At 46.1% G+C, this 18,821-nt stretch overlaps 1 protein-coding gene across 1 annotated transcript in view; it reads right to left on the bottom strand.

Moving 5' to 3' along the window:
- LOC138283735 (embryonic protein UVS.2-like) overlaps positions 1 to 18,821 on the bottom strand; it is a 69,663-nt gene that overhangs the window by 20,254 nt on the left and 30,588 nt on the right. Inside the window, exons 6-8 of the mRNA XM_069221778.1 lie at positions 13,350 to 13,525; positions 10,077 to 10,158; positions 8,380 to 8,507 (exon numbers count right to left, since the gene is read on the bottom strand). Of these exons, the coding sequence (XP_069077879.1) occupies positions 8,380 to 8,507; positions 10,077 to 10,158; positions 13,350 to 13,525 (386 nt within the window). The remainder of the gene's footprint in view (positions 1 to 8,379; positions 8,508 to 10,076; positions 10,159 to 13,349; positions 13,526 to 18,821) is intronic.

Here is an 18,821-nt window from a genome sequence, read left to right as displayed (position 1 = left end):
GGACAAATGAAAACTTGGGACAGGCTTGTTCCCCTGTTTCATTGGCCTAGGATGTCTGAGGACACAAAAGAATTTTGTAAGTCCTGTGAAACCTGTCAAGCCAGTGGCAAGACAGGTGGCACTCCAAAGGCACCCTTATTCCACTGCCTGTGGTTGGGGTTCCCTTGGAAAGGGTAGGGGTTGACATAGTTGGCCCCCTTGACCCTCCTACTGCTTCAGGCAATAGGTTTATCTTGGTGGTAGTGGACCATGCCACAAGATATCCTGAAGCAATTCCTTTAAGGACCACTACAGCACCTGCAGTGGCAAAGGCCCTCCTGGGAATATTTTCTAGGGTGGGCTTCCCAAAGGAAGTAGTATCAGACAGGGGAAGCAATTTCATGTCTGCATACTTAAAGGCCATGTGGAAGGAGTGTGGTGTGACTTACAAGTTCACTACACCCTATCATCCACAAACAAATGGACTGGTGGAGAGATTTAACAAAACTCTCAAAGGCATGATTATGGGTCTCCCTGAAAAACTCTGCAGGAGATGGGATATCCTGTTACCATGCCTCCTTTTTGCCTACAGGGAGGTACCCCAGAAAGGAGAGGGCTTCAGCCCCTTTGAACTCCTCTTTGGACACCCTGTTAGGGGTCCACTAACACTTGTCAAGGAGGGTTGGGAACAACCTTTAAAAGCTCCAAAACAAGATATTGTGGATTATGTACTTGGCCTCAGATCAAGGATGGCTGAGTATATGAAAAAGGCCAGTAAAAACCTTCAGGCCAGCCAAGAGCTCCAAAAGCAATGGCATGACCAGAAGGCTGTTTTGGTTCAGTACAAACCAGGGCAGAAAGTGTGGGTCTTGGAGCCTGTGGCCCCAAGAGCACTCCAAGATAAATGGAGTGGGCCCCACACAATTGTTGAGAAAAAGGGTGAAGTCACCTATTTAGTTGACTTAGGCACTGCCAGGAGTCCCCTTAGGGTTCTCCATGTCAACCGCCTGAAACCCTACTATGACAGGGCTGATCTCACCCTGCTCATGGCAACTGATGAGGGACAGGAAGAAGACAGTGATCCTCTACCTGATCTCTTCTCTTCCACAGAACAAGATGCTCTAGTGGAAGGTGTAGTTTTGGCTGATTGTCTTACTGCTGAGCAGAAAGACCATTGCATAAATCTCCTGGGTCAGTTTTCTGAACTCTTCTCTACTGTGCCAGGTACCACTTCTTGGTGTGAGCACACTATAGATACTGGAGACAGCTTGCCTGTCAAAAGTAAGATCTATAGGCAGCCTGACCATGTCAGGGACTGCATAAAGCAAGAGGTGCAGAAAATGTTAGAACTGGGAGTGGTTGAGCACTCTGAAAGTCCATGGGCTTCTCCTGTGGTACTTGTACCAAAACCTCATTCCAAAGATGGAAAGAAGGAAATGCGGTTTTGTGTAGACTACAGAGGTCTCAACCAGGTAACCAAAACTGATGCTCACCCTATACCCAGGGCAGATGAGCTCATAGATACACTGGCATCTGCCAAGTATCTAAGCACTTTTGATTTGACTGCAGGGTATTGGCAGATCAAATTATCAGAAGATGCTAAACCTAAAACTGCATTTTCAACCATTGGAGGACATTACCAGTTCACTGTAATGCCTTTTGGATTGAAAAATGCACCTGCCACTTTTCAGAGGTTGGTGAACACAGTCCTGCAAGGGCTGGAAGCTTTCAGTGCAGCATATTTAGACGATATAGCTGTCTTTAGCTCCAGCTGGGATGATCACCTGGTCCACCTATGGAAAGTTTTGGAGGCCCTGCAAAAGGCAGGCCTCACTATCAAGGCTTCAAAGTGCCAGATAGGGCACGGTAAGGTGGTTTATCTGGGACACCTTGTTGGTGGGGAACAGATTGCACCACTTCAGGGGAAAATCCAAACAATTATTGATTGGGTTCCCCCTACCACTCAGACTCAGGTGAGAGCCTTCCTAGGCCTCACTGGGTATTACAGGAGGTTCATTAAGAACTATGGCTCCATTGCAGCCCCTCTTAATGACCTCACATCCAAGAAAATGCCTAAAAAGGTATTATGGACAGCAAACTGTCAGAAAGCTTTTGAGGAGCTGAAGCAGGCCATGTGCTATGCACCTGTCCTGAAAAGCCCTTGTTACTCTAAAATATTCTATGTCCAAACTGATGCATCTGAATTAGGAGTAGGGGCAGTCCTATCACAACTTAATTCTGAGGGCCAGGATCAACCTGTTGCTTTTATTAGTAGGAGGTTGACCCCTAGAGAAAAGCATTGGTCTGCCATTGAGAGGGAGGCCTTTGCTGTGGTCTGGGTACTGAAGAAGTTGAGGCCATACCTGTTTGGCACTCACTTCATTGCTCAGACAGACCACAAACCTCTACTTTGGCTAAAACAAATGAAAGGTGAAAATCCTAAATTGTTGAGGTGGTCCATATCCCTACAGGGAATGGACTATACAGTGGAACATAGACCTGGGAGTAGCCACTCCAATGCAGATGGACTCTCCAGATATTTCCACTTAGACAATGAGGACTCATCAGGTCATGGCTAGTCTTATTGTCCTTCGTTTGGGGGGGGGGGGGTTGTATAGGAAAGTACCATCTTGCCTGGCATGTTACCCCCATTTTTCACTGTATATATGTTGTTTTAGTTGTATGTGTCACTGGGACCCTGGTATCCAGGGCCCCAGTGCTCATAAGTGTGCCTGAATGTGTTACCTGTGTAGTGACTAACTGTCTCACTGAGGCTCTGGTAATCAGAACCTCAGTGGTTATGCTCTCTCATTTCTTTCAAATTGTCACTAACAGGCTAGTGACCAATTTTACCAATTTACATTGGCTTACTGGAACACCCTTATAATTCCCTAGTATATGGTACTGAGGTACCCAGGGTATTGGGGTTCCAGGAGATCCCTATGGGCTGCAGCATTTCTTTTGCCACCCATAGGGAGCTCTGACAATTCTTACACAGGCCTGCCACTGCAGCCTGAGTGAAATAACGTCCACGTTATTTCACAGCCATTTTACACTGCACTTAAGTAACTTATAAGTCACCTATATGTCTAACCTTTACCTGGTAAAGGTTAGGTGCAAAGTTACTTAGTGTGAGGGCACCCTGGCACTAGCCAAGGTGCCCCCACATTGTTCAGGGCCAATTCCCCGGACCTTGTGAGTGCGGGGACACCATTACACGCGTGCACTACATATAGGTCACTACCTATATGTAGCTTTACAATGGTAACTCCGAATATGGCCATCTAACATGTCTATGATCATGGAATTGCCCCCTCTATGCCATCCTGGCATAATTGGCACAATCCCATGATCCCAGTGGTCTGTAGCACAGACCCTGGTACTGCCAAACTGCCTTTCCTGGGGTTTCACTGCAGCTGCTGCCAACCCCTCAGACAGGTTTCTGCCCTCCTGGGGTCAAGCCAGGCTTGTCCCAGGATGGCAGAACAAAGGACTTCCTCTGAGAGAGGGTGTTACACCCTCTCCCTTTGGAAAATGGTGTGAAGGCAGGGGAGGAGTAGCCTCCCCCAGCCTCTGGAAATGCTTTCTTGGGCACAGATGTGCCCAATTCTGCATAAGCCAGTCTACACCGGTTCAGGGGACCCCTTAGCCCTGCTCTGGCACGAAACTGGACAAAGGAAAGGGGAGTGACCACTCCCCTGACCTGCACCTCCCCTGGGAGGTGTCCAGAGCTCCTCCAGTGTGCTCCAGACCTCTGCCATCTTGGAAACAGAGGTGCTGCTGGCACACTGGACTGCTCTGAGTGGCCAGTGCCACCAGGTGATGTCAGAGACTCCTTCTGATAGGCTCCTTCAGGTGTTGCTAGCCTATCCTCTCTCCTAGGTAGCCAAACCCTCTTTTCTGGCTATTTAGGGTCTCTCTCTCTGGGGAAACTTTAGATAACGAATGCAAGAGCTCATCCGAGTTCCTCTGCATCTCTCTCTTCACCTTCTGCCAAGGAATCGACTGCTGACCGCGCTGGAAGCCTGCAAAACTGCAACATAGTAGCGAAGACGACTACTGCAACTCTGTAACGCTGATCCTGCCGCCTTCTCGACTGTTTTCCTGGTTGTGCATGCTGTGGGGGTAGTCTGCCTCCTCTCTGCACTAGAAGCTCCGAAGAAATCTCCCGTGGGTCGACGGAATCGTCCCCCTGCAACCCCAGGCACCAAAAAGTTGCATTACCGGTCCCTTGGGTCTCTTCTCAGCACGACGAGCGAGGTCCCTCGAATCCAGCAACTGTGTCCAAGTGACCCCCACAGTCCAGTGACTCTTCAGTCCAAGTTTGGTGGAGGTAAGTCCTTGCCTCCCCACGCCAGACTGCATTGCTGGGAACCGTGACTTTTGCAGCTACTCCGGCCCCTGTGCACTTCCGGGGGAAATCCTTTGTGCACATCCAAGCCTGGGTCCACGGCACTCTAACCTGCATTGCACGACTTCCTAAGTTGGTCTCCGGCGACGTGGGACTCCTTTGTGCAACTTCGGGTGAGCACCATTTCACGCATCCTCGTAGTGCCTGTTCCTGGCACTTCTCCGGGTGCTACCTGCTGCTGAGAGGGCTTCTTGTCTTTCTCGACGTCCCCTCTCTCTCCTGACGCAATTTGTGACATCCTGGTCCCTCCTGGGCCACAGCAGCATCCAAAAACGCTTACCGCACGATTTGCAGCTAGCAAGGCTTGTTGGCGGTCTTTCGGCGGGAAAATACTTCTGCAGGACTCTCCACGGCGTGAGGGATCAGTCCTCCAAAGGGGAAGTCTCTAGCCCTTGTCGTTCCTGCAGAAACCTCAGCTTCTTCTGTCCAGTAGAAGCTTCTTTGCCCCCACAGCTGGCATTTCCTGGGCATCTGCCCATCTCCGACTTGCTTGTGACTTTTGGACTTGGTCCCCTTGTTCCACAGGTACCCTCGACTGGAAATCCATTGTTGTTGCATTGCTGGTTTGTGTCTTTCCTGCAGTATTCCCCTATCACAACTTCTTTGTCCTTAGGGGAACATCAGTGCACTTTGCACTCACTTTTCAGGGTCTTGGGGTGGGCTATTTTTCTAACCCTCACTATTTTCTAATAGTCCCAGCGACCCTCTACAAGGTCACATTGGTTTGGGGTCCATTCGTGGTTCGCATTCCACTTTTGGAGTATATGGTTTGTGTTGCCCCCATCCCTATGTGTCCCCATTGCATCCTATTGTAACTATACATTGTTTGCACTGTTTTCTAAGACTATACTGCATATTTTTGGTATTGTGTACATATATCTAGTGTATATTTCCTATCCTCTCACTGAGGGTACACTCTGAGATACTTTAGCATATTGTCACAAAAATAAAGTACCTTTATTTTTAGTATATCTGTGTATTGTGTTTTCTTATGATATTGTGCAAGTGACACTTGTGGTACTGTAGGAGCTTCACTCGTCTCCTAGTTCAGCCTAAGCTGCTCTGCTAAGCTACCATTATCTATCAGCCTATGCTGCTAGAGACCCTATACACTAATAAGGGATAACTGGGTCTGGTGCAAGGTGCAAGTACCCCTTGGTACTCATTACAAGCCAGTCCAGCCTCCTACAGCTATGAATACACAAATGTTGGGATTCCATCTGAGTCAGTTGTTCAATCAAATTAAGGCATCAGTGGTGGGATCCTATTAGGACATACATTTTGGAATCTTATCAGGAGATCAGTAAGGATACTGTCAGTAGACCAATGCTGAAACCATAGCCTGAACCATATATTTACATATGAATGCTGGGATCCAATTAGAAGCAAATTCCAGGATCCACTAAATCTGTGCTGGTAGTTGAATGCTGGGATCTCATTAGGAAATAAATGCTGAGATTTCAACATGGACTAAATACTGACATCTCACCGGGCCTAAATTACTGGAATCACCATAGGGAAATAAATGTTGTAAACCAATTAGAGCATACATCCTGGGATGTAATCAGGGGATAAAGACTGGGATCGAAACGGGTTTAATGCAAGGGTCCAATCAATGGCTAAATATTGGTATCCTATCAGAGAGTAAATGATGGGATACCATAAAGAGATAGATGCTGGCATCAAGTCATGTGATGCATGCTGGGATCCACTCTGGGCATAAGTGCTGGGATCCCATCGGGAGCAAGTGCTGAGATCTGATCAGAGGATAAATGCATCAGGAGAAGACAAAGGCAGGAGTTCAACCAGGAAATAAATGCTGGGATATTATCAGAAGATAAATGCTGAGATGTCATCCTATCAGCAGGAAGAACATAGAGCTAGTTTTGGGTCTCAGCAGGGCAATAAGACAGTTCTAGTTGTCTACCTTAGATGAAGATGGTGCAACATCTTTATCACGGCTGATACTGTTAGATCCATCAGCCACATTCCACACAGTGGACTATAATCTACTGCTTGACAGCTCAGAACGTCAGCCTGTGTGTCGGATGCAGTTCTAGAATGGTTTGTATGATTTTCTAACAGGACAAACACAAAATGTCAGGCTTGGGTTCTCCAAGCCATCAGGGGGGAATGTTGAATGTGTGGTCGCCCATGGTTTACCCTTTTTGCTTTCTCTCGCTCTCTTGCTCCCTTTCTTGGCTTCAATTTACTTCTTTCTACTATTAGGACCAGAGACCTGAAATATTGTTTATTTGCTGATGCCATATACAGCTCTATCTGCAAGCGTGGAGACCGAAGAAAGGTTTCTTTGCTCTTACACAAGGCATCCGTAATTTGGCCATGTTGATGAATAAAAGTGGGCTCAAGTTAAATGAAGCAAAAACTGAGATGTTCTGCGTAGGCTCAAGTCAGAAAATTCCAAATAATCTCGCTTATACCCCGCATTATGTGAGCTCCCATAAAACTTCATTAAGAAAGCTAAAAATCTGGGGGTCATCTGGGATGCAGATTTGAACTTTGGGGCTCCTATCAGCTCTGTAGTGTGTTCCGTCTTATTTAGCATAAGACGACTGCCCTGCATCCAAAACAATATCACAAAATCATTTCTGCTTCACTGACTGATTCAAACCTAAATTATGCCAGTTCCTTTATGAGTGGGCTTCCAAAAATCATATTGCTAATATGCAACATGTACAAGACATGGGGGCATGTTTATAATGCCCTAGAGCCACCTTGCACCACATTAACGTCATTATTTTTTACTTTCATGTGGCCCAAAAAGGCCAAAATCATTGTGCCATTTTTACAGGGTGGCGGAATGACTGCATTGCGCCCCTCTGTAACCCTTTGTGTTACATTATGCCTGTGCCAGGCATAATGTATGCAAAGGGGGTGTTCCCCAGTTGGGGGAGCAGGGAAAATGGCGTAAGAAAATCTATGAGATTTCCTTGCGCCATTTTTATGGCATTTTTAATGCCTGCTCAAGAGCAGGCGTTAAAAGGGGGCTTCCTTTCTTTAGATTGGGACCCTATGTACTCGGCAGGAGTAGCGCCAATATTTGAAAAACATGAAAAATTACGCTATTGATTCCCCATATTTTAAATACGACGCACACATGGTGGCGGTAGGGGGCTGCTAAGGGGCACAGGGAAAGTGGTGCTGTACTCGGTGCAGCACCACTTTCCATAAATGTGCCCCATGGTGTCATGACTTGCTTTAACCCCAGGGTTATATCATAACAAAACAGCAGGCTAGGCTTCATTGGCTACCCATCCACAAGCCCTATCCAAAAGGTCATTATTTTATCAATCGGCTAGATTTCATTGGTACCTATCCAAAAGACCTATCCAAAAGGTAATTTTTTTATCAGCAGGCTACACTTAATTGGTACCTATCCAAAAGCTCATTCTTTTATCAGCAGGATACACTTCATTGGCACCTATCCAAAAGCCCTATTCCAAAGGTCATTATCTTCAACAAAACATCCCTTGTTTTTAAGTGCATCAAGGAAACAGCACCAGTCTGTCTGTGAGGTAAAATCACTACACATCTTCCTTCTTACAACTTAGGGTCATGTGGCTTATATATGCTCCAGAATGCAATACTAACATTTATTGGATGGAAAACTGCAGATTCTCGCTAGTTGGCCCATAAATTGTGAATTTACCGCCCCCGGATATTAAAATTAGAAATATTCTGCTTACCTATAGAAAAGCCCTAAAACATTCCACTCTGGTTCTATTTTTGCAGCACTTGCAAGTATACGATATTTTATATCATTAATGTAAAGGCCCTGGCACCTAAACACAATTAATTTAACCATGTGGGCTCTACAAATAAAGTAAAAAAATAAAAATGTCCCCTGATGCATGCTATTGATGGAAACTGAGCTGGAATAATTACAAAGATAACACTCCAGCCTAGAAGAAAAAGATGCTGGGACGCTGTAGAATTTTACAATATATCTGCACACATGCTCTCCTTACCGCACTGGTAGAGGGTGTTGATTTTGGAAACATCCAGGTTGCTAAGCCCATTTCTCTGTCCGATGGGTATGTTGGGATTTGGCTTTGGGACGATGCTCGGCTGTCCAAATTTGTTACTGAAAGCATACCTGGTGAAAGGAAGACCCCACAGGTAAAGCCCATTATGTATGTGCCTTTATAATACACTGATAAAATTCTACAACAAGACCAGGTGCGTCTACAGCAGAAACAAGTGAGGGTCAAATATCTGGTGTTTGCTTAAAACGTTGAATGTTTGAATTCAGATTCCAAGTTTTTCCTGAACAAACCTTCTGTAGATCATGTCCAGCTTGACTAAAACTTCACCATCTCCTTTGAGCCTTTAAGCCATGTTGGACAGCACATGCCCACTGTAGCACCCACACACTCACACAGCATCTCAGATCCCAGAAACGCACTGATTTGAAAAACTCCTCTTGTTGATTTTCATTACATTTCTTCTTTCTACAGAGGTTTGAGTCGGCACAGAGGCATCAACCTGATGCGATTCATCAACAGTGGCCCTTCCACTCTAAACCGAGTTTGGTCACCAATTCACACTGCATTTACCTGGTCTTCTTTACCCATGGACATTCCACTCTATGGGAACATGTTCACCGACAAAGCCATGACAACTTCACTTTCTTACCTTCATCATCTACCGCACTACCACACTGTGACGCCCATGTACACCTACCCAGTGGTCATTCTGTAGCCCCCTTCACATACAGCGTGTTGATCCTAACCAATCATGTTCATCAACACAGCCATGATTGTACTAGTCTTCCTCGTCCATAGACATTCCACTCTGTAGGCACATGTCCACTAACACATCCGTAAATCTACTGCACTTTTTCACTTTTATAACCTATGGCGCTTCTGGAACTCATGAACACCAACACAGCCATCCTTCCATTGCCTCTCTGACCTCCTAACAGACACAACCCACATTCTGGAGTGCTTCGTCACATATAGAGCTTCCAATGTGCACAAGGTTCTGCCCCCTCTAAGCATCCCACATTCAAAGGTGAATTCAACACCACCCTCTACTTCTCAGGTCCAGCATCCCAGCGCTGATTAAAGGGGTCACATCAGAATGTGATCAGAATCGCTTGGTGTGATTTAGTGTTTGATGGACAGGTTATTTTGGGGATAGCGGAGGACATTACCAATGCCATCCCAACGGTACTCCGTTTGCCAAATTTAGACATAACAGCCAGCCCAGCAGTCATCCCTGCACATAAAAAGGAAACCACCCTCACTGTGGTTCCTTTCAGTTACTAAATGTTTTTACCAAGGGTGTGTGGTTCATTGTTTTTTCCTGTCCCACCATGCCAGGTTTTTCCTGGTGGTGAGGGACAGATAAAAATATATATTACACCATCCACCTTAAATAGGGTAGGCATTGTAATGGCAGTCCTCAGATGGCTACTCCATCAGGCTGTCAGAGGAAGTATTCCATCAACAGAGCCAACAGGGGCACAGTAGATGGAATATTTAGGCTCCACCCATTTGTAAAAGAGGCGGGTGCGCCTAAGGTTTGACAGACAGGAATCCGTTGTGTTTGCAATGAAATAACCTGTCCACCAAAATCTGAATCAGGGTCACTGTCTGTATGTAGAAGCCTTTAATGAGTTTTAAACAGAAAATCTTTTCTTAGCTGAGCAACGGAGACTTACATCCCATAATGCATCACGGAGGAGAAGTCATACTCCAGACCAAGGTTGTTGGTGTTCTCTTTGTTAAAGTTGCCGATGCTGGCTGTTAGGATGAGCAGACAATAAAGATGAGTTAGCGAGGACTGAGTCTGGTATGGCGCATTTTAATGAAGGGAAGATCACAGCTCACTGGGGGTCAGTGCTGCCTTCACCATATCAAGGGTAAGAAGTCTTTACTGGCTAAGCTGTTGAATTTGGAACATGGGGGGGTGAGTTTGAATCAGGGACTTGGTACAAGATGGAAAAACATGTGATTTGAAGTAAATCACTTATTTGATTCAGAATGGGAAATGAAGATGTGAATTTCTAAATTGAAATCCTATTTGATGAAGAGCACCAAGTTTCTCCTGAGTAAGGTGCACACTAAATAAATACAAGTGTCCAGCCACCGCCGGTTCTTTATGGTGGAGGGGCAATGCTCCCCCACCTTTTGCCCCTCATGAAGAGTGTCTGTCAGGCTGAGCAAAGTTCAGCCTGACACTCTTCATGTTCAGATCAGGCAGCCAGGAGCGAGACATGTGCAATTTGCACCGACTCCTGGCTGCCTGAGCTGAACTTTGCTAGTCTGAAGAGGTCACAGCTCCTATGGGCGTGACCTCCTCAACTCAGCAAAGGTGCCCCAAGGCCCTTCCCCTTGGTGACGAGAGGAAGCATCACCGATTGACTTCGATCTGGGCACTTCAGGTTGAAGCCTTGGAGTGCCCAGGGCGAGTGTCAATTAATGACACCTTGTCACCGAGTGGGGAGCGATCAGAAGTCTCAGTGACCCCATCCCACTCTGTGACGAAGTTGGGGCTGCTGCCTGACCTATGGTCAGCCAATGAGGGAAGGCAGCAGTCCCAATCCTCCTGGGACCTCCGAGCTGAAGGTAAGTGTGTGTGCGTGTGTTTTAAATGAATGTTTGGTGTGTGCGTGTACGTTTGAATCTTGATGGGTGTTGTGAATGGACGTGCGTGCCAGCGTGAGTGAATGAATATGATTGAGTGTGCTTCCTGCCCGCCCCCTCTCTCCTAAAATTACTGGCTGCCACTGCAAGTGTCTACATATATCTAGGAGGGATGCACAGAAGTTTTGATCAAGTTTATTGCTAACTCACTGTTGTCGGTTTGAAGAGAAAGCCATTGTGTTTTCCTTATGAAAACCTTTTTGCCTCATAAAGTGATCCAACCCCATTGATAATCTCCAGGGCACACCCTTCAACTTAGATTGTATTGTAATTGCATTTACATGGCGCTTGCTACCCGTGACAAGGCGCTGAACCACTTTATGCCAGGAGCACACTGAACCACTTTATACCATGAGCACACTTCTCCGGGCACCCAAGGGATAGTGGTTAATCCAGTGGTTGTTGGTTATTGGGATTAGTCTTGCGCTCTCAAGGAAACCCTTTCCGTGCATTTCCTCCAGTTTCTTTCAGAAAGAGTACATTATTGGGAGTTAGTGGTGATCTTTTGGAAGCGGATGGGTAATGTGAGCTCATGTAGATGGTTGTTGCATTAATAAACGAAAGAGGAGGTTAGGTATTGTTAGTTAGGAGGTAAGTCTTTCAAAGCAGAGGTGATTTATTTGAAAAGTTGGATTAAAATGAGGATATTAATAGTAATGCAATAATAAAGATTAGGGCAAGCATGCCTGTGATTTAAAGCAGGCTGTGCTCAGAGAGAGGAGACATGCATAGTATGAAAAATAAGGAAACAGTCATTCGAACAAAAGGAGAGGAGAGTTTTTGATGCAGAGTTTTGGGAATACAGAGGAGGCTGTTTGGGATTTCATGCAGTCGGAGGATGAAAAAACTGTAGAAAGAAACAGCATTCTTTGCATGTGAGATAGTGGATTGAGAAAGAGTGATGCTTAAGGTGCTGTACATCACATCCATGTTGGGTTTAGGATACGCTTCTAATGCAAACCAGATGCAAAGTGTTAAGGTGGGATTTACAATCGAACTCAAATCACAGTTTGCATTGGATTGTAAACCAAAGTAACCCAAAGTAATGCAAACTTGTGCTTTGTTCTGCCTTGCACTGCTTTGGGCTAAGAGGGGCGTTTCATGGCTGGTGCATCAGCATTCCTATGAAACCTCCCATGTGTTTTGACATAAATCCCCATCTACAAAAAAATTTAAACAGGGATTTGGTCGAAAACCCTGGCCTCCTGAGGGCATGTGTTACAAGGTGAAATGTTTTTCTCCTTGTTTTTTTCCATTTTCCATGTGTGCTGCATTGTACAGCCCACATGAAAAGTTTGAAAAGTCTTAAAGCATAGCGTTTGAGTTAAAATGGACTCTTTTCAGTACAAAAGCTATGATTCAGACAGCACAGACCCTCCAGCACCATGGCACAGTGGTCTCTGTGTTGGCACATGTCTGCCTAAGGGGAACCATCATGTTTATTTAGAAGGACGAGGAGAATGCCGGTCCAGTATACACTCTACTCTGATACAGAGCAATGAAATTAGGAGCATACCGGTCCACACTGAGTAGATCAGACTCACAGTGGGGTCTGTGTGTAGGCACTGGGAGCATGCACTCTTAGGAGCACGTGTCCTCACCCACCCGGGGCATGCTTCACGCTGGGCTGGCTACAATTAAAGGTTGGAGTGGGTGAGGGCACTTGCTCCTAAGAGTGCATGCTCCCAGTGACTACACACAGACCCCCACTGTGAGTCTGATCTACTCAGTGTGGAACAGTATACTCCTAATCATTGCCTAAAGTGAACCAGCACTTGGAGAGGAGAACAGCGCCACATCTTAGTATTGCATTCACGCCATGCAGTGCAGCAATTTAACGTGCTGCATTGCGCTGCACTGCGTGATTTATGTATAGATCTGGGCCCCACGTCTCTGACGCAGAGCACTGCAGTTAGCAGGCACTGATCCTCATTATCAACTTCAGGAAAACGCATTTTAAACATTAATTACAGTTTATCCTGTGCCAGGAAATTTTATAAAAGCAAAGGATAAACGGTTTCAAATGAGGCATTATTGCCCCAGTTAATGCCCTTATCAGTGGTAACTTTTGTAAAAAGGACACATCACTGCTTGTGACAGTAAGTAATATTGATCACCTTAACCAAGGGTCAGAATGCTAGAGATTGTGTGTTGGTGGGTATCTGTGATCAAACCTAAAATGAACCAATCAGGCGTCTAAATCCGTGCCAAGGTGTGCCCATCAGGAATCTGAGCTTTACCCCGTTTGTCCACTCATTAGTAATGGGAGCCCATGGTGTGTCACTGACCGGGCGAGATGTTCTCCGTCCTGATGGTCACGTAATTGTCGCGGTCGCTGCGGCTCTGTTCATGGTAGAAGCCCAAAGCATGGCTCAGCTCGTGCTGGATGGTTCCTTTCGACATACATCCCCCGGAGAGAGATACCTGCTGACCTCCCCCAGTCTTTCCCACATACGACCAGCACCTAGGAGGGGAAGATGGACAAGAGAGATCCATAAATCACTGCAACGGCCCCTTCGGAGAAAGAAGATCACAATATTACCACATTACTGGCATCGGCCTGCACATCTCCTCTCCGACTGTGGCTGTCTGCAAGGTGGGAGGGATTCTACAACAGTGACAATGTGCAGTCTAGGTTGTGATGAAAGTCAACCTGCACCAGTTTAATTAATTTCTGGATCTCTCTGTGATATTTCTGTCCCACTGGACTCCACGTTTGTGAGTATTGCCTGCCTGGTGGGGTAGATCTACCAGCTATCCATCTGTTCACTCCCCCATAACTGGGATCCACACTAACACAGTCAGGTTTCTGGTTGTGTGTGCCATGGTACATGTGTGTTGTACAGCTGAGAAAGAATATGCATTGTGAGTGCAGTCCTAAAATGATGGGTCCCTTCAGGATGTCTTTATCCTTTGTGTACTTATTTCTGAGTCTGGAATCCTAGCAGTGTGACCTCATGGATCTATGAATGGAACTAGGAATATACAGCACATCTCTTTCCTGCTAGGCCCACACTTTGTGTCAAGGAAAAGGACCTGGGACCCCCCTCCGGCCATTTTGCTGTAATGGGCATCACCTAGAAAGACCTGACCAGTCAAACATCTGACATATCAAACCCAGGCTGGTACACTGTAGCACTCTGTCTGCCACATTTGCTCCACTGAAAAAGAGAATTACACTGAACAAGAGAATTATAAATACCACCATAATAAAAGAGTGAACACTCATTCTTGGCCATAGCATAACATTCCCCTGTATGATCACACTACTCTTGGACTCCATGTACACTCACAAACCTCAGGCACGCTACGATATCGCTTGCGGTTGTATTTAGGCCTCATGCTGCTAAGACCTTCTGGGGCAGATTTAAGAGTCCCTAATGCCACCCTAGCACCCCCAAAGCGCCAGGCGAATGTATGCAAGGGGGACGTTCCCCCGTTACGGAGGACAAAAAAAAATAGCAAGGAAATCCAAGAGATTTTCTTCCACAATCTGTTTCAGCACTTTTAACGCTTGCTCAGAGCGGGAGTTAAAAGGGGGCATTCCATTATTAAAAATGGGCCCCTATGCACTCTGCAGGACTAGCACCAAAAGTTTTGGCACTACTCCTGCAGAGTACAAAATAGCATTAAAAAAGTGACGCAATTGTACCTTACCCTGCGCCATGGTGTGCCATATTTTAAATACAGGACACACATGATGGGGGTGCTAAGGGGCGTAAGGAAAGTGGCTCTGCACTCAGTGCAGCACCACTTTCCTTAAATCTGCCCCTCTGTGTTTGAGTGTTCTCTATGTTAACTCCCTTGCTTTCCTTTGTGCATATGCAATGTCTGGTTATAATTAAATAAATAGCCTTTCCTGGACTTTTAGTTTTTGTGTGGTCAAAACCCTCAACCACCTCCTGGAGCAAGCCTTGCCCTTGCTGGTCTTAAGTACAATAGGAGTAACTTAGTTATTCAGTTGTGGTGTGATAGAACATGTGGTCCTGGGATACCAGCGGTAAATGGTGGTATCCCTCCTGGATATGGCTGAGTAAGCACCAACCACTGATATTGCCCAGTAACCACTGACTGACCCAGAAATCGTATGAAAATCCTAATAGCTTATCAAAAATAACTGTAAGTAGAGGATCCCATCCATACCTCAGTGGCCACCCGCAGAACTGTCAAAGATGACTTCTTCCATTGAGGAAATCACAGCTTCAGCGAGTGAACACATCCGGTGCTGATTATATTTGAAGGACACAGGATTCACACTGACAGAAATACACCCTGTGGTGAAACCATCAGAGGAACACATAGACAGACCCAGAGAGAACCCAGTGGTGGAAGCTCATCACAACACTATATAATGAACAAAGCATACAGGATCCAGCCATCAGAACCTCTAGGGAATGAATACTGCTTACAGGATCCAGCCATCACAACACTAGGTATTGAACAAAGTATAGAGGTTCCAGTCATCAGAACCTCCAGGTAAGGAACAAAGCATAAAGGATCCAGCCATCACAACACTAGAGAATGAACAAAGCATACAGGATCCAGCATCAGACCCTCTAGGGATGAACAAAGCATACAGGATCCAGCCATCGCAACACTAGAGAATGAACAAAGCATTGAGGATCCAGCTATCAGAACCTCTAGGGAATGAACAAAGCATACAGGATCCAGCCATCACAACACTAGGAAATGAACAACACATACAGGGGCCAGCCATCAGAACCTCTAGGGAATGAACAAAGCATACCAGATTCAGCCATCACTACACTAGAGAATGAACAAAGCATACAGGATCCAGCATCAGACCCTCTAGGGATGAACAAAGCATAAAGGATCCAGCCATCACACGCTAGAGAATGAACAAAGCATACAGGATCCAGCATCAGACCCTCTAGGGAAGAACAAAGCATTCAAGATCCAACCATCACAACACTAGGGAATGAACAAAGCATAGAGGATCCAGCCATCAGAACCTCTAGGTAAGGAACAAAGCATAAAGGATCCAGCCATCACAACACTAGAGAATGAACAAAGCATACAGGTTCCAGCATCAGACCCTCTAGGGATGAACAAAGCATACAGGATCCAGCCATCACAACACTAGAGAACAAACAAAGCATAGAGGATCCAGCCATCAGAACCTCTAGAGAATGAACAAAGCATACAGGATCCAGCCATCACAACACTAGGAAATGAACAACACATACAGGAGCCAGCCATCAGAACCTCTAGGGAATGAACAAAGCATACCAGATTCAGCCATCACAACGCTAGAGAATGAACAAAGCATACAGGATCCAGCATCAGACCCTCTAGGGAAGAACAAAGCATTCAAGATCCAGCCATCGCAACACTAGGGAATGAACAAAGCATAGAGGATCCAGCCATCAGAACCTCTAAGGAGTGAACAAAGCATACAGGATCCAGCCATCACAACACTAGGAAATGAACAACACATACAGGAGCCAGCCATCAGAACCTCTAGGGAATGAACAAAGCATACAGGATTCAGCCATCACAACACTAGGGAATGAAATAAGCATACAGGATTCAGCTGTCAGAGCACTAGGCAATGAACAAAGCATACCGGATCCTGCCATCAGAAACTGTAGGGAATGACCAAAGCATACAGGATCTAGTCATCACAACACTAGGGAATGAACAAAGCATACAAGATCCAGTCATCAGAACCTCTAGGCTATTTATAGTCCAGAGGAGCCCTAGAATTTAGAGCTTACACAGTAAGTGGGAATGCATGGAACTGTGGACCTATCACACAGAGTCCACAAAGAGGTCAAAGGTCATTTGGTTTTGTTTCTCACAGAGACGGGAAAGCTCATGGAAGGGCCACCACTGAGTCCACAACACATGGAAAGTCTTTCACTGAGAGTCCACTGCCTGTGGAAAGTCTTTTACTGGCATTCTACTGCCCAGGGAAAGCCTCTCACTTAAATTCTACTGCTCATGGAGGGGCATCTTCCACTGAGAGTTTACAGTCATGGAGGGTCATATCTCAGTAGAGGATATATCATTGAGACTCAACAGACTAAGGACAGCCCTTAAATGAGTGCTCTCACCCCATGGAGGACCATGTCTCACTGAGAAGCGACAGCTGATGGACGGTCTATCATTTAAAATCCACAACCCATGTAGGGTCTATCACTGAGAGTCCATAACCCAAAGATGGTCATCGTGGACAGTACTGAACCCATGGGGGGTCTTTCACAGAGAACCCGATCCCTGGGGGTACCTCAGTGAGAGCTCACAGAACATGGATGGTCATTGAATGAGGCACCAAAAACCATGGAGCGTATGTAAGTGGTAGTAACCAGCCCACGCACGATGACTAAATGAGAGTTTAAAGCTCACGAAAGGTCATTTTTTATTGAGGGTGTTGAACCCTCATTATCAAGTTTTTTTAAAAAATTAATCCAAAACAATATAGAGTATAGATTTAGGGGCATATCTACAACAATACTGGCGGAGCGATAAGAGGTAACATAGCAGCTAGCTAGAGTGTGGGCCGCGAGTGCTCCACCTCTCCGTCAATGAGTTCAGCGGCGACCGCGCAATCCAGGCTTCCCTTTCTTGGAGGGCTAGTGGTGGAATTGCATGGGCGGCCGTACTCTGGACTTCTGTTCCCCTTAGCGCAGCAACAGAGAGGTGCTCCTACACTTCCCATGAGCTGCCTCACAATTGTGCATGGAGCGACACACTACGGCCCGATTGGTTTCCGGGGCCTATGGAGTGGTGTCAGCACAAGCTGGATTTCACCATCCCACGTTGTACCTGCAGGTTTGAGGGGCATATTGCTGCAGCGCTCTTCATTTTCCTCACACAAGAGCCCCATGATTGGGCACAGGGTTAAGTCTGAAGGAAAAGGAGCGTAAATAACCTGCTGCATCGACCTCCTGGAGGGCCCTGGGCACTAGAACTAATATGTCATTTTCGGGACCACCAGACGAGGAGAAAGTAAGTCCCCAGGGGAGGTGGGGTCGAGCCACAAGAAAAAAACAAGCTGGGTCAGGTCTTTTGCAGCCAAAAGGAAAGAGGCATATTGGGGGCATTTCTCCCATGCAAGAAGATTCAGGGCATATCAAGAGTACGGTGAATTTAGTAGGGGGAAGAACCAAACTTACACTGTCTCTATTGGTCCTTTTTTAAGATCCAAAAAATGCTGGACCCCCATGTGGACAACCCCCACCCAAGCTTGACAGGGCAACTGCCACCCACTCTCCCAATTCAGAGAATCCTACTCTGACTCAGATAACTATAGGGAAGACCTCGGCTCCGGCTTTAGCTATTAGGTTTCAACCCTTGTTCAACTGGACGAGGGGGCAGAGGAGGGGGTGGAGGAGGTGGTAGTAGTAGAGAACACAACGCCTCAGGAAGATGAGGGAAGCCCACCAGGAACTCTGGAGTCTGGTGAGAACAAGGGTCCGGAATCTTTACTACGTTCTCTGACGAAAAAGGTCGAGAATAATTGTGAGATTTCTGAGCGCAATCAAGCAAAAATTCAGTGCACCTGTGACAGCTTGAACAATAAGTTCACTGAGCTCCCTGAGAGGTTGAGTAAAATGGAGGCCTCTCTATTGGCGTTAAGGAAGGAGGCAGAGGATAATAGCAAGGAAATTCATACTCTGAAATTGGGAGAGAAGAAACTGAGGGATTAACTAGAAACTTTGGAAAATAAGTGCAGATGAGACAACATAAGATTTTTGAATATTCTAAAGGGAGCAGAAGGTGGGACCATAAAGGGT

The sequence above is a fragment of the Pleurodeles waltl genome, chromosome 3_1 (assembly GCF_031143425.1).
Source record: "Pleurodeles waltl isolate 20211129_DDA chromosome 3_1, aPleWal1.hap1.20221129, whole genome shotgun sequence".
In the NCBI taxonomy this organism is placed as follows: domain Eukaryota; kingdom Metazoa; phylum Chordata; class Amphibia; order Caudata; family Salamandridae; genus Pleurodeles; species Pleurodeles waltl.
The sequence above is the reverse complement of the archived record's forward strand: the minus strand, read 5'-3'. Positions and strand labels throughout refer to the sequence as shown.